At 47.9% G+C, this 16,876-nt stretch overlaps 1 protein-coding gene across 3 annotated transcripts in view; it reads right to left on the bottom strand.

Annotated features, from left to right (window-relative positions):
* NTRK3 (neurotrophic receptor tyrosine kinase 3) overlaps positions 1-16,876 on the bottom strand; it is a 218,698-nt gene that overhangs the window by 155,827 nt on the left and 45,995 nt on the right. For all 3 annotated transcript variants that reach the window (XM_075100595.1, XM_075100594.1, XM_075100596.1), the window contains exons 4-5: positions 9,222-9,290; positions 1,615-1,772 (exon numbers count right to left, since the gene is read on the bottom strand). In XM_075100595.1, coding sequence (XP_074956696.1) covers positions 1,615-1,772; positions 9,222-9,290 — 227 coding nt within the window. The remainder of the gene's footprint in view (positions 1-1,614; positions 1,773-9,221; positions 9,291-16,876) is intronic.

Below are 16,876 nucleotides of genomic sequence, written 5' to 3'. Positions count from 1 at the left end.
TGTAGAGGTAAACTGGGTAGGAAGAGCAAGGCAGAACTGACCAGTGGTCCCCTCCCATCGTAGGGCAGCAGCATCCATCACGCCAACCCAAAGCCATGGATGCAGAATACACACCCTTTCATTACCATCAGGGAGTGACACCAGGAGGGAAGCAACATTGCACTGATCTGGGGGGATGCCAGAAGAAAGGAGACAAGTGGTTAAGGCCTCGCAAAGTTGCATAGATGGCAGGAATCATCAGAGAGGTAGATGGGAAGGACACACATGGTCTCCCCAGGCCAAGGTGATATCAAACATGATCATACTTAGCCATGCCAGCCCTCAACAACGAAGGGCAAAGACAACTTAGGTGTTGTTACAACATCCCTTGAGTGATCTTAATACTGAACAGAAAGACTCTCCTCTGGAGGAAAGCAAATCAGCGTGGCTCCCTTCCCTTCCAGGAGATTGCGAGGTCAGAGGAGGTGTTCATCCTGCACTCCAGCACATTTATATTCCCAAATCGGCACCCTGCTGTCACCTCAAGTCTAATACCACCATTGATGGAATCACCTTCTCCTGTCCCTGATCCCTAAGGATTGTTTTTTCACCCCCTAATCCTTGCAGATTACTCTTCCCATGTGGAAAGAAAATTACCGCAGTCTCTCAAATCTTTTTATTTCATCCACATGCAGGCACACTTTGGCCAAATTCCAGGGCTAAATAAAGGGACACTGTGAACTTGAAAAAAAAAATAAATCATGCAAATCCAAGTATGCATGCTTGCTTGTCTACTACTGCTATAAGAAACACACCCAAATCCCTAGAACAGAGAACGATCATCACAAGAAGAAAACCTCTGGTTTTCCTCCTTTTTTCAGCCTGTGATTTTGACAGCTCCTTATGTATAGACAGCTTAATTGTTCTGTTGAAGGTACACCTCCTTCCCCTTACTCTGCAAGGGATGCTTTCTAGCAATGGCAACAGCAGAGCAAAAACTGACACCAAACAGGCAGCTGATATGTGAACAAGGTGAAGGAAAAAGGGATAACTATTGAACATGCCTCATGTTACTCCTGGGGCCACTGGGCTCTTAAACATCAGCAGGAAGCAGAAAGAGATATAAAATCACTGCTGCCTCTTCCCTCCACACATAGGCTTTCAGTCAAAGAATATAATGAAAATTAATATAGATGTGTATTTCCTAAGATTAACTATGAAAGATAAGGTAGCAGTGTCTTTTAACAATATACTGTTTCTAGGATGTTAAACAGAGGAAGACCAACATGAAACATACCCTTTTTCAAGACATCACGTAGACTCATCACACAGACTTTGTCAAGGAACAGCATTACAGTGAAGGAAGTGTCCCAAATCACCTGATACCTTCACTCATAGAGCAACACCAGCCCCACCGTTACACAGGTACTCTATTCTTAATCCACAAATTGCCCCAATTAGCTTCAATTGTTTTGTCCTTGACCACATGGTGGGATCCAGCAACACCAGGTTCCCCAAGCAAGTGGCTGAACCAGAGGTGCTGGACAGGGCAGGGGTCCTATCCCTGTCACTCCTGGCACCCCGCTGGCCTCCCCTGCACCCAGCCCCAGGAGCCTGGCACAGGCTGCGTCTTACCGCACTGGGTGATGTTCATCTCCTGCAAAGGGATGATGGCAGCATCTATGTTCATGCAGTAGAGCTCCTGGTATTGCAGGTTCGCCTCACCCTTCTCCTGCCAGAGTTGGATCCAGCGGATGTCACAGCTGCAGTTGAACAGATTCCTCTCTAGTCTCCTATGGGCAGAGAGAACATGAGAAAGGACAGTGGGGTGGGGAAGGATGAGCAGGGTCATCATCTGGCTCCCGGCTCCCCCAGGAGAACAGCCACCATGCAGGTGCAAGGGGCTCTTTTGAGCTAGGGGAGAACCTCCTCCACATTATTTGCCTGAGGTCTTCTGGCAAACGTTGTTCATGCCTCTCCCAACTCCAGAGAGACCAAAGTTACACATCCACACGTTCACACAGTCTCCTTCATGCACGCACACAAGGTTTTACATCTCCCAGGGCAGTACAGATACATGCAATGTCTTTCACCACAAGATCTGCACATCTGCAGCTCAGTTCCACAGCAGTGCTGTCCAGACAGCCAAAACATTCATCCCTCAGCAAAGGCGCAGGCAGCTCCCCAGTGCCCTAAAGTACTGATTCATATCTTCAATCCCACTTCAGTGGGGATCCAAGATGCTGCTGGGTAAAGCATACCCCCAGTCCCCACAAGTGCTCAAGTGAAGCTGGCAGATATTCTTCTGAGTACCTTGTACAAACACAGCCTCCTGGTCACCCAGGACACGAGCTAATGGGCAGGGTATCATGCATTTTAATCAAATCAAATAGCACTGAACTGAGACCCTGCTGACCTGGCCAGGAGAAAAGGAAGAAAGCACTGGCTTTAATGTACTTCATTTAAAACACACTTACACATAGTTTATATACCAGGAATGTTTATTATAATTGATTTTCCAACCTATTAACAATTTCATTTACATTCTTAAAGTCCTGCAGCTCCCTGTGGAGATGCAAGGAGGACAGGTCCCAGCAGGGAGGAGAGCCCAGTGCTCAGCCAGGACAGACCAAACTACCAACGTGGGTTGCAATGGTAACTTAAGCAAAACAGGAGATACAGTCTGAACAAACAAAATATCTCCCTACATAACTGTGAACCAAAAGAAAGAAGGGAGCACAAGAGTGCAAAAGGTGAACTCCAGTCACCCCAAAGCAGAAAGGTATCTCCAAAGGTCAAACTGTTGCTTCATGTGACAACTAGATTTCCCTGTCATACAGGGGGAAGCTGTTTTTCTGGTCTGCTCCATGTGTTACTGCAAAATTCATGCTTGCTTTATAAAATTAATTCCACTGTCTAACAGGATTTGGAAACAACCTTCCAAACATGTACAGCTGCTGTTTCATCCATACAGTACTGCAAAAGGAGGAGGAGGAAAAGGGATCTTCTGGTACCACCCACCCAGGGGTGTTAAACCTGAGCCCTAATGATGCCCCTTTGAATCTTCTCATAGAACAACATGCTGTTTTGTTTGGGGGTTTTTTTGTTTGTTTGATTTGAAGAACAAACACTGAGTTAAACTTCACTCCATGGCTTTTCATTAGTTTATTCCTTTTCCATCAAAACACCTAAACCTTTCTAAGACAGGTACAAGGCTGAGACAAGCGACTCAAACTCCAAAGCCTTAAATAACAGACCAGAGCAGATTAGCACAGTGATTTGGTGGGATTCAAATGACCAGGCATTCCCTGCACTCTACAACAGGTACTGCCAGTGCCTCGCACAGGCTTTGCATCCTCTTCAGCATTGCCACAAATCCATGTTCTCCTCGGGATTCCCCCAAGGTCACTACTGTCAGCAGGACATAGGATGGCACATGAATAAGAGCCATGGTCTCGGCTAACAGCAGATCAGGTTAACTGGAGTTGTACCCTGGGACCTGGCAGGGAGCTGGGGGAGCGCAGAAGCAAGGGGAGACAAATTCTGCTCCATTGCAAATATCCTTATGAAATGAGGCTGCTGGGGAGAGCCGCTGTCCTTGCACTTAAGGGCAGCTCTGTAAGTAATAGACAGCAGCCTTCCTGGCCCATTGCTAATTCATGAAGGTTCATGAATAATACAGGAGCAGCAGGCTTCAGGGCAGAACTTACCCACGACCTGCCCCAACATCATGGATGTTACTCATTCTAATCGAGACCCCCACAGGGGCTTTTGCACAAATTAACTCTCATCACTGGCTGGATGTGCTGAGTGCCACCGGCAGCTAGCATGGCACAGCAGGTAGAAGGGGTACAGATGTGTGAACCCATTTTCGCTAACACGCACGGCAAAAGCACTCTTGACACAGAGGGGATGCCCTCCCTTCTCACTTGCTGCCTGCCCTGCCATGCCAGCCAGCTCTCCAGAGAGGTGCACAGGGATTTCCATGCTTACAGTTGTCCTGCACCTGCCCAAAAACCTGAAACTTAAACTCTCTCCTCAGATTCCGTCAATGTCCCAAAGCCTTGGGGTTTTGCAGGGATGACTGGGAGCTGCAGCTCCTTCCAGCCTTTCCTCCCATGACTTCTGTAATGTGCCCCCTATGACCCTCTGCTTCCCTTCTCTCCAAGGAGAAGCATGAAGTACTTTTTTGCCAAAACCCACTGTTGGGCCAGAAGGCATCGCCATGTGCTGCAGAGATCTCTCCCATCACAGTGGGAAGGATAAAAACTGGTGCTGAAAGGCACAGCAGGGCAGCCACAAGGTCTTCATTCTTGTCACGTGCTTAATGGGTACAGCAGGGCCACAGTGAGAATTAAGGCAAGGGGCTCCCTTTCATAAGACGTATCCAGCACAGCTTACTCCCAAAGATGACAAGTAAACCCAAAGGGCATTTTTCACATATAGACTTAGCCTGGAAATGTTGCCAAAGCATCACTTGGTTACAGGCACTCAGGAGCTGTGCACACTCCCACAACTTTGAAGGCCTTGTTAAAAATGGAAATGCCCATGAGAAATAGCAAGTACCAGAGCCACAAACAAGCCAGGGTCTCTCTGTACAAAAGCAGCTGCTTTCTGCACTGAGGAGTTGGCCCAAAAAGGGACCAAACCCACACATGACCCAGAGCTGTCCACCAACCCCTGTGTAAAGCACAGGCTTGCAGCAGGGCATGCTCCAGGCACAGTCCCTTCACACAGTGGGCACTCATGTTCAGGACAGAGGAAACATGGGACAATCATGCCCTGCACTGTCATTCAAGGGGATGATGACAGCTGAAACCCCAGAGCCACCCAGGAACCAAGTTAACTTTTCAGAGACAGTGATGTTTCAAGCGCCTGGCTGAGCTCAACTTTGCTCCCCACAGAAAGCTGTACCCATCACCTCCCAGAACTGCCTGGACAGCCTACACCAGGGTGGAAGAGGGATACCATCAGCATCTCAATATGTACTGCGATAGCCAGGACATCTCATACTAACAGAGCAGGTTTTTTTTTTTCTTAAGGCTAGGCAGCTAGATAAGATGCATGCTTTGTCCCATGCTTCCTCACTCGTCAGCTAAAACAAAGCTGTCTGCAGCTAAAGCCTCTCAGAGGGCAGTGGAGATCCTTGCCACACTTACCCTGTCTGTTTTGATTCACATAAAACTGCTGCTGAGGCTTCCTACACTTGCAATTAAAACACTCTCCTACCTTGGGACTCAGACCACTTCCCTAAGCCTGAGAACCAAAAAGCACCCAACAGAGACAGAACAAAACCTATTTTTGTTTTTCATTTCTATTTATTTCCCAGAACCAGGGCTTCTCTTGGCAGTCCAGCCAGAATTGTTGTTCCCGAACCCCTGCCAGAAAGGGATGGGATAGAGAAGGAGGAACTCAGACAGGGAGCAATGCTAATCCAGCAGTTACACGCCACGCTAATGCAGAGAGCAGGCAAGTACCCACTGTCTAGCTACAACTCTATTAGTGTGACTGTTGGTGGAAATAAGTTTTTAAGCTAGAGGCTCAGAGGATGTTAAGTTGGACTCATAACATTAACAGAGATGCTGCTGTGCCCCATCCCAACCAAAGCCTCTTGCTGTAGCATTGCAGAAATCTACTGCAGGGCAAGCTGGCAGGGACTGCTGGTATTAGAAGTGCTGATAGGCCCAGCAGAGTGGCAAGATGTTCAAGACTACAAGGTTTTATACAACCGAAGATGTAATTGGATCCAGAGTCTTATGTCTTTCTGGGAAGGAATTTCTTGAAATATCAGCCCTAAGCTCTCTGAGGACATGACAAAGGAAGCCAAGGACATGACAGAGGAAACCAGCTGTGACTTCTGGATAAGAAAGGCTCTATGTCCGATGTTTATGAGCTGTTGCATGTGTCAGATGCTTCCCTGTGCACACTCAGCTTCAGACTGAGGAGAGCTGTGCACACATTAGCTCGAGCCCTGCTGGTCAAGGTCAGCCTGTGCTGTGGGAATTAGGGCTGGAGTTACTGGAAACCATTCCAAACCTTGCTTCTGGCCAGGAGAAGAAAGAGATAATATTATTTGGAAGTGTCCCTCATTATTGCCATCCTTTCTTCAGTGAGTCAGCAGAGGAAAAGCTCAGCTCTGTTTGACAAGAAAAGAAACTCTGCTTTAAAGCAATACCATCTTCCCAAGCTTGAGATGCCCTGAATGCAGCCAGGCAGCTGTTTCAAGCCACACGTTCCTATCCACCTGCCTGCTTTCATAGCGTGGCACTATCTTCACATCAGTCTTCTGCTCTTTCCTTCTGTGTTCACCGTGAGTGGCTTTGTCAGGTCTCATGTTCCCTGGCAATCTCCATGTCACATCAATTGTAGTTTCTCTCCTCTGAACGCTCTCCCAGAGGTGATCCTTCCATCACTTCCCTGCCCACTTGCTCCGCTGCTCCAAGCTGCCTTGCTGCACATCGTGGTTTTGCCTTCAATGACTGTACTCCCTCTGGATGCATGATTGCCTGATAGCACTGGGCCACTGGTACTCAACAGGGTGCCTCTGGAGAACCACTGCAGACCTGCGTCTGCTTGTCCTACCAACCCTCCCTGTAGACCTAACCCTCTCAAGAAGATCAGACCCTTGCTAGCATCTCTGTCCCTAGGGACTTCTGGCCTCTCCATGGCCATATACAAGTGCTGCTGCTCAGCCTGCCTTCCTCAGGCTTGCTGCCTCTGCATCGGTCTCTGCTGCTCACCACCTTCTCCCTTTCCAGAGAGTTTTGGCTCAACTTCAAGTCCTTGGCTGATGTCAGTCTGCAGCTCCCTTACTAGCTTTCACCAGTGCTTCACGCTCACTTTATGTGGGCCATGTATTCTGTCTCCCTCCCAGATTCTGGAAGCCTCCTTGGAGCTCAGCATGCCAAAAATCTGTCTTCTACTCACCCATCCTCTGCATTTCTAAAAAAAAAAAAGAAATACAATATTTCCCACTTTTTTGCATCCATTTCTAATTTCTCCTCATCTTGGGGATTTGCTTTTCCTCATCAACAGGTCCCATCCTTCTAGCACTCAGGACCATGACCACCCCAAAGTAGATAACATATGTCTTCACCTTAATTCCCAAGATCTTTATGTGAATGATTATTCAGAGCCCATAGCTCAGAGTACACATCCATGCTGTCTTCTCTGAAGCAAATCCGAAGCTCAGCAGGACAGTTTCGTGGCCCCAGGGAGGACACTGCAGGCACATCCCCCTGCCCAATTAACACCTACAACCCAGCAGGTATCATCTAAAATATCCTTCTCCTGTCACGCTTTAGGGAACAGCATCATCCTGTTGTTCTGGTACCGACTGTTCTACCTGTGCTCACATGGATGGAAGGACCTTAGTGACAAGGGAGAATTTGTCAGGAAGCACCAGTGACAAAGCAATTCTTAGGAAAAAGTAAACTTGACCAGGCTTTTACTCCAGGCCAGCCAACAGTAATCCAGATCCTGCAGGCATGCGCATTCATAGGTTTAAGTTGATCACTGGAGCTCTCTCCATGGGGTTGTTTGCCAAGACTCCTTTCACACCAGAGTGGCAGGAGACGTCTGCCCCAGGCTCCAGCCCCATAGTGCCAAGCCTTATGACAGGACACTGTGGCCACCACGCATCACATCAGTGCTGCACTCCCACCCCACCAAATCCCCCTACCCACCAGCCCCATGATCTCCCACATTTCTATCTGTGTTACTTCTTTCGTCAATCAGGGCTTGTTATCTATGAGAAAACCACTCTGAGCACAGCTCCAGCTGGAGCCAAGTAATTCAGATCCTTCCCATTTGCCAGGCTGCAGAGCGCTGGTCCCAAGTGACTTTGCTGACACCCACCAAAGCCACCCAAGCACACCAGCTTCCCAGTCAGTATAACCAAAGCAGGACAACACGGATGCATTCTTCATCAGGTGGGGATAAGCTCACTTTGCTGCCCAAATAGCAGCATCTCAATTCCCTTTGCATTTGGTATTGGTCTTTTGAGCCAGACTTGGGCTAGCAGACCTGGGACATGCCTGAAGAAACAAAATATGACCAAATGGAACAAAGCCACATAAAAACGAGCTCCAGTGGAAGTATACCTATTAATCTGCAGGCTCACTATTACCCCAGGCTCTGCCAGTGCCTCTAGTTCAGGACTGCAGCCCCATTTGCTCCTCCACTCTTGGGTCTCTCTTGGGTAACAACCATCAATCTGAGTTTTGCCAGACGGTGCAATGACAATAAGTAAAGGTCTAAGAATACAAATGACTCATGCTATTAAACTTGAAACCTGAGCCAAGGCTTGAAAAATATTTAGAGCTGTAATCAGTGAGGACACATATTCCAAATTCAGCATTTTAACTCTGCAAGCCAGATTCCCCATCAGAAGGGCGTTTCTCTGTTTTCTAATATCACTATTAGTATTTTTCATTTAACAATTTGACAGAAATAAAATACACTGCAGTAACACCGGTGATAACACACTTACTCCCACTTGAAAGACTGTCTTTATTCTTTCATAAGTCACTTCTAGCTTACAGCTCTATTGATCATCAGTGAGGATGAATGGAGCTTCCCAGGATCCTCTGGGACAAATCCTACATATATATATTTTTTTATTCCCACCAAACAACTATTTCTAAAATTCAACAAAACAGGTCATCAGGGCAACACTCCATTGATTTTGTGTCCACTTATTCTTCAAGCACAGCGCTGAATGCTCTATCAATAATTCAGCAGGCTGAAGGCCACCGGTGCCCCAGGAGAGACACTATCTCATCTCCCACATTGGAGCTGGGAGGTGCTTCAATTGCTAGAGACCAAGGGAGTCATTCACCTAAAAAGCAGGGGTGTCTTACAAAGCATGTCCATGAGCTAAGGAAAAAACAGTTAGCCCTACCCTACAACAGATGAGGATCAAGTATTTGAGAAGATTCACTCAAAATTTGGCTTAGTAAGTATTTCTAATGTGTTCCAAGAGTTAGTCAACCGGTTACTACCCCAAGCATGACTTGTTCATCATCCTGACGTTAATTAGCCGGGTGCTGGAGAGTTAAAAGAGAAGCAGTTCTGCTCTGGTGCTCTCATACTCTCATACCCCGGAAACCCTCCCAAGAATGGTGCTGCCTGGTGGAGTTATAGGTAATTATTCACAGGCTTCAAAATAGCTCTATTTTGAAATCATTCCTCCACTCAGCCTCCCCTCTTCTCCCAGGAGATACCTCCAGGGTGGGACTTACAGTTCAAAGAGTCGCAGGGTCTGGAAGAGTTGCCATGACAGAGTGGTGAGCCGGTTCCCAGAGAGGTCTCTGAAAATTAACAAGAAAAAAAAAGTAGTAGTCATGGTAAATAATTTCTCCTGCACATGGCCCTCCTCAGAGCTCATCGTCCTCCTCTACAGGGAGGTTGTCAAGTAGTTTAGGACCCAAGTTTAGATTTCATAATGAGCTATTTTAATGAGTACAAACCCAATTGGAAGTTTCTTATTTTACTTAATTTTTACCAAGGGGGAAAATTGTTTTTATCCTGCTGCCATGTAAAAAAAAAAAAAAAGAATCCAAACAGAGCAAGATGTGTCTGATTCTTGCCCATAAATCTGGAGCTCAACCAACCATAAGCAGAAAGAACAAGTCTAATTTCACACCTTGAACAAAAAAAATTAAGTACAAACATCATGTTAAAAATAGTAACAGCCAGGTTAAACTGACAGCACGATGATTACCCAAGGTGTTATCATATGATCTGCACTATTTGTGTGCCTGAAGTGTCCTGGTATGGCTACATGTTGTTTGCATCCAGGGGTACCCCTGCTACAGCCACCAACAGCTCCCCATCCCTCTCTCCATCTGCCCAAACTTGCAAAAAACAAATCTCATCTACCTGGGAAAGCTTTGCAACCCAGCAGATATCACCTCTTCAGCTGAAAGCCAGAGAGGATAAGAGAGTATAAAAGCAACCAAAGTACTAAAAACAAAAGGAAGAAATGTGTTTGGGGTAGACTAAGCAGAAAGAGAAAAACCCCAGGTTTCTAATAACAGGAGAAGATGGTAACAAAATGCTTTCTGTAGTGGGAAGTCTTCCTGGAGATGCCCAGCCAGCCTGAGAGCTGCCAACCGAGGCACCAATGCATAGGGTGAGCAGAGGAATGGGTGGTCACAGGCTCTGGCAGAAACCCAAACCCCCCCTTATCTATGCTGGCCTCCAGAAAACACAGGAGGTGCTGCCTCGCATCCTTTGCCGAATCCAACGTTGTCCCCACCACCTCCCTCTCCATTGCAAGCCACCAAGTGGGCTGCAGGAAGGTAAGGCAGCTCAGTGCAAGGCTGCGGGAGCCCTCCTGCCTCAGCCCTGCTCACTGGAAAGGATGTTGAAGTGCCAGAGGCATGAACCACCTAGAGGTTCATTAAACCCTCAGCAGGCCAGAGAGAAGGTAGGGAACAAGGTGGCACAGAGGTGACAATAGGCAGGCCAGCCATCCCAGGCTCAACCCACAATCCCTGTTTAATTTGCAGAAACATGCAAAAACCAAGAGAACAAATCCTGGAATGGGTCCTGCCAGCACAGGTCTGATGCATGAGGATATTGGATGAGATATTAATTTGTCACCTTACAGGGTTGCAGCAAGGGCAGACACATGTTGGGCAAATGCAGAGAGGGCACAGCCCAGGGATCGACAAGAAAAAAGCAACTCTGGTCCTGTCCCACCTGACACCAAGCAATACGGCAAAGCCCAAAACCCTGCAATTAGGAGTGGGGAAGCCGCTGCCGCTCACACAGCAAACCATCATCCCAAAGGCTCTCCACAAGCCTGGCAGAAGAATAAGCCTAAACACCACGATGGCACAGTGCTGCATCATTAAATTCTGGCTCTGCTTCACATCAGACTATCCTGCTGCGGAAACCATGGCAAACCACAGGTACCTCATTTCACATGACTAAGATCCCACCATTCCTATGGCTGTAGACAAACTGCTTCCAGCCTCTGATAAAGTTTAGAAAGGCAGCAAAAATAGCAGGTGAAGATAAGCAGGGGGAAAAAAAATACTGCGAAACTCCCTCTCTTATCCACCCCAGAGCGCTGAGCACCTGGAAACTTTGCAAAGACAGATGAAAAGTAGGAGGGGAAGGAGCAGCTCCCTGCTACTGAAAAATGAGACAGTAAACTCCCTCCCCCAACCCAGGGAGAAGAAGGAACCGTAAAGGGGGATGCATGAGAGACAGCAAGATGTGGGAGAGAGGCAGAGATGCAGAGGAGGGAGTGAATCTTGATGGAATGTCCTTTCTCAAAGGTCATGTTTTGCTACATTAGGCAGAAATGTCAAGAGAAAATTGGATTCTGAAAGAGAAGAGAAAAAACAACAGGCTTTCCACGCAAATAAGGGAATCAAAAATAGCATGATCGTGTTATTACAATTTAGGACAGAGAGATGGAGAAAGGAAACATCGCCACTGATGCAAGGAGCTTTGCCAGGCAGATGTGCTCCGCTTCTCATCTACTATATCCCTGGAAACCAACTCCTACCACCTTCTTCCTCCCCCAGACAGCCACAGCAAGTATTAAGAAAAGAGGAGATGGGTCTTCACTCACACACATCTGGCAGGAGACTATGCTCTCAAAGGGCAAAGCTGGCATCTGATCCAGCCTGACCATCAACCCCTGCAGAGCTGGTCAGGGACAGACACCAACGTCTGTTTCAGATGAACCAGGACACACACGGGGAGGAACATGTTTGTCATTGGAAACAGACATCTTGGACACTTTAAAATGTCAGAAGGGTCCTTGCAATGGACCCTTGCAAAGGTCCCTGATCTCAGAACAGAGACAGAAAGGGGTGCACACATGAACATACATTAAAAATACACAATTTCAGTCACAAAGCCAATGCGCCAAAAATCAGAGATGTCAGGATTGGGTTTCCACATCCAAAGGGTATATCTGCCGACCCCTGCTGCAAAAGATATGGAGCTGCTATGGAAAAACCTCACTGCACAGCACTGATTTTTTCCCCAGAATAGATCCATCCCGTGCGCCGGATGGGGGAGGTTTCCCAGGGAAGATAGCGTGTGACTGCGTAATTAGAGGCCGTATGCACATGAGAAGATTAAATTACGGCTCCACGGGTGAACCTCTGAGCTCCAGTGCTCTGTAACTCCTGTTCAGCACTTGTGAGGTTCCCCCCATGCTCAAACCTCAGCTTTTACCAGAAAATGAGTTTCCCGATATTTTGTAGAGTATAAATAGAGAGAACTGGCAAAAATCAAGGCCCTCCCAGCCAGGACTAAATGTCTTCCAGCTCCAGCTGTCCATTCTGCCTTCCTGCCACTGTCTCCAAGGCTGGAAGTCCATTGTCACCTCCAGATCCCCATTGTTTGCAGCTACCTGAACCCCCACCCTCCTGCACCCAGGTCTCTCCTTTCCGATCCATTTGCCTTCCCCCTCATCCAGCTGCTTCTCCCCAGCACACTGAGTCACACTACTTATCACTCTCCAGCCACTCCCAAATACTTCTCAGACCAATTTCCTTATCCATGCCCAAATTTCCTATCAACTTCCCTGCCTCTACATCTTCTCATCCCCCAGTGTCCCAACAAGAGCTGCCACTCCTTGTCTCCCCTATATGCTCTCAAATATTCTTTGCAAAACTTATCCCCTCCAGCTGGATCAAGAGCCATTGTCCCAATGTAAGGAAACATCCCAGAGCAAAATCAAGTCTTCCAAGCAAAATCTGCCCTTTGACAAAGTTTCTTCCCCTCCACAAAAGGAGGATGCAGGTGCTTTGTAACAGAAACATCACCAGTATTTCCAACCACAAGCAAAACAACCCCTTTCCCCCTCTCCCATCCACCATGTCAAACATGTGAACAGGACTTTATCTGAAACTAGGAAGAAATCATTTAAAAAAAAAAAAACAACAAAAAAAAGTCATTCAGCCAGGAGCAGACACCAAACACAGAAAACTTCAGCCTGATCAATCATAACTGGGCAGAGTTATAAGAAAGTGGAAGCAGTCCTGTAGCAAAGCATGCCAGACAACCTTTATACCAGCCTGTGCATCAGCTCCACCTATAATAAAATACGGCACATCACGTGTCGAGGAAACACAGGATGAGGGAAGCAAAACACCTTCCCTGCGTATTTCTCAGTGGCAAACAGCAGCCTGTCTCTCTCAGGACAGACCTGCCAACAGCGCTACTGGAGCACACTCAAAGTACTGCTTTGCCATAGGACATTTTCTCCATCACTCACAAGACACTATTTTCCACTAAGGCAGTCTTTAGAAATAGCTGCCAGGCTCCTTTTTGCCTCTGGAGCAGGTTTCAAAGGGGTTGGGTAGGGAGAAGGTGTTGGATGAAGCTCGCCTGGACCAGGTCCAGGGCAGCAGACACCCAACCCACTTGTGACACAGGCTCAACACCACTCCGTTCTCCTCCTGCTACAGCACCCATGCTCCTAAGCCTTCTGCTTTGCAGGCAGCTTGTCATACCATATCCCTAACCAGCCTTCTCCACCAGCAAGCCCACACACACCTCAAAGGTGGAACATTATCACTGAGTGACAGCAAAGTCCTGGTTCCTGCTCTCTCCCTCCATCCATCCTCCTCCTGCTCTTGAAAAGAGGTGAGTGGACATGAGACAAGAGAGGGGTCTGGATCCATGCAGCCCAGAACAAATGGACTTTAGTGCAAAAGGAGACAGCATGTTTTTTCTTCCCTCAATTACCCAGCAGCCAAAAGTGTTTCCACTATTAAAGCCATTTTTATTCAGCTAAATTAAGCCAGATGCCTCATTAATGACACCAACAAGCAGGAGCCCCTGTAATTAAACTGTAAGCTATATTATGCTGTTCAGCCCAATGCAATGGTAGAAACACTGCTGCTGGGGAGGGACCCCCCTTGCCTGTCCCTCCTCCACACATCTCCGTCCCCCACTCACCCTTATTTCCAACCTGACACATTTAGTTCTGCATGACAGAAGTTTTTCACACGTTTTAATAACACAGTGCCACTCTGAAAATCCTGGTCGGGGTGGGAGGGATTAACTGCGTAGAACAGCTGGGACTGAGAGAGCATGAGCAACTGCCTAGCAGAAATGAGGAGAGATACACGTCCTCAGCTGCAGCTCCCAGCACTGGATACCCTGGTGGCACCGCGTGGGTCTCCATTGATACCCCCTGTGCTCTAGGCACAATGGGTGCTTCCCATCATCTCACAGCTCACTGCTGCCTTGACCGGGTGCTGGTGGCAGCAGGACAGAGCGATGCAGGCAGCCTCACATGCTGCTGTAGGTGTAGAGGTAGCTCCATGCAGGCTTCATTTCTGCAGCAAAAGCAGCTAAAACTTTGGGTTTGAACTAGAGAAATGCTGGAAAGTCACTCTGGAGCTTGCTTGTCCCTGCCAGATAACTCCAGTGACCTCTAAAAGCAATGTTACACTCCCCATTACGTGCCCTGCCCTCCTCTTCCCTCTCCCCTCCTTTTCCTGTTTAGTAAGCAGCTTTGCTCATTAAGGGAAAAAATGTACTATCCTCCCTTAATGAATGTGCTAAAATTACCCCAGTGAGTCCCAGAAGCTATGGCAGCATAGGCCTTCCCACAAATTAGGATCTGCGAATATTAGACTCAGTTGAAATCTCTGATAGCTCAGCACAAAACCCCAACAGGACAGGCATGAGATAGAGCCTGCAAAAGCACCGGGCAATGACAAGCACCTGCAAGCCTCGCATGCCCACAAAGAGTTAGCAGAATGGGACACGGTGTTAAGTTGGTCAGCCTGAGATTTCATAGCTGCTAGCAGTTTTTGCTAGCTCCCTGTCCAGGCTCAGCACCAGGACATGTGTATTGGTGCTATGGAGGGTAAGACAGTTTACAGAGGTCTTCCAGCCATGGCTCGGCATTTCCTGCAGTCCAGTTCTGCTTCTTGGGCAACCCCTTAGCAATGCCCAGGTCTACTGGCTGCAAACACAACAGAATAAAAAAAAAAAAGCCTACAAGGTCCAATCTTCCTTTGTAAGTATGGACAGAGTAATTATTTTCTCATGTCCACAGGTACTGTCCTGCGCCTTGTAAGGTATCTGTCACACAGCATGTCCCATCACATTATCTCATCCCCTCAAATTACTTCTTGTTCCAGGGCTAGAGCCAGAATTTGCAATAATTTCCCAAATTCAGAGCGTCCTGCATTAGAGGAGAGCAAGAGACCATCATCAGTGATGTGCAAGAAGAGACCCTGACACTCCACATGCACACCCGCTAGTCCTGGAATTGCAATGCAGGAGGAAGAACCACCAACCCCTCTCTATTCGCCAGCTGCACAATCTTAATTTGTAAAATCCCAGCTGTCACTGAAAGAGGACTAAAGGAGGTGGAAGGGGCTGGTCTCCTGCATTATTCTTTAAAAAGTAGCATTACAAAACAGAAGTTGCAGAACAAGTGGGAAGGCGTAAGGCACCACGCCTCCATCACAGGGCTCCCGCAGCCGGCGCCAGCAGCACATCTGCCCCACGCCTCTCCTCCCACTACCTTTGCCAATGAAACAAGTCATGTCCTGCTGCTGCCTTCATCACAGCCCATCCTGAAACACTTTAAAGGCCATTTTAAAGTCCATCTCCTACCCCATGATGCTTCCACACCCTCAAATTCATCTCTTCTGAGGCATCTCCAGCTGCATGAAGCTTTGTTTGGAGACAAATCATCCCTCAGAGCTTACTGTTGCTCACAGTTTTAATTCAGCACATGGTACAGATGGGAAGCCATAAGCAGATGTGGGTAATATTGTCCCCTATGCTCCGAGGTGGATCAGATGCAGGGCTCTGGCCCTCTGGACTACATTCATCTCTCCCTTGTTGTGTGCAGTTTCCACTGCTCTTATCCAAAGACATCTGGGCCCTCAGAGGACCCAAGGAAAGGTTAAAAGCTGGGTCAGCCCTGCAGTTGCTTTCTCTTTGCCTGCCAGCTTCCCTGCAGGGCAGAATCCAGCAGCATCCATGGAACATGCCAGTCTTCTGCTCAAAGAAAAAGAAAAGTCAACCTGCAACTGGCAAGAGCCCTTCCCCAGGGCTGCCCTCCTCCAGCTGAGACATCCTCAGGGCTGCTCTGCCCCCACCCCATCTCTTCTCTCTGAAACTGTAGTAATTTTAGATCCATTAGGCCTGGAATATAACTGTATGCTGGGCTTTTCTCCTGCTTCAGCATGCAGAAATAATACTGGAGATGCATGCCGATTGAGAATAAGGGTTGCCGGCTGATATCTCCAGTGAGGGATTGGGTTTATCCTGCCTGTTTGCTTCAAGATGCATGTTTCTTTGAGCTAGGAACAGAGAATGACTGCGGAATGCCTCTTACTCACAGGTTTCCAGTGGACCCAGAGCAAACCAAATCACTCCATGCACGAGAAGAGAGTTCTGTGCTGCAGCGAGGCACAGCTCAAGGACACAGTGCAGGGATGTGTCCAAGGGGCATTTCCCAGCGTCTCCAAGTACACAGTGACACCAGAACCCAAAGACGTGCCCTTCCAGGCCTCTGAGTGTTTCCTACCACCTCCACCTTGAATACACTGAAGCAGCAAGGACAGGTGCTCAGGAGGTACCACTCCAGCTGGGACATCACCCCAAATGTGCAGGGAGGCACTGGGAGAGCTGAACAAGGTCCACAAAGGAGCCTCAACTTCAACACATTAAGCACAGTGCTGCTGGGACAGGGACTGGTCCTCCTGCTACCTCCAGAACTAGAACTGTACTCTCAGCTTTTAGAGGGCTCTTGCATCAAATTTGTGTTGGGAAAAAAAATCCCCACCTACTTGGATGCCCAGAAATCAATGAGCCCTGAATAATCTCAAACATTGCTCTTGCAGGGGGGTAGTAAAGAGAAAAGTAACAGCTGTGCCTGAGCTCCGATTTG

This window comes from Phalacrocorax aristotelis, chromosome 7, assembly GCF_949628215.1.
Source record: "Phalacrocorax aristotelis chromosome 7, bGulAri2.1, whole genome shotgun sequence".
Taxonomy (NCBI): domain Eukaryota; kingdom Metazoa; phylum Chordata; class Aves; order Suliformes; family Phalacrocoracidae; genus Phalacrocorax; species Phalacrocorax aristotelis.
The sequence above is the reverse complement of the archived record's forward strand: the minus strand, read 5'-3'. Positions and strand labels throughout refer to the sequence as shown.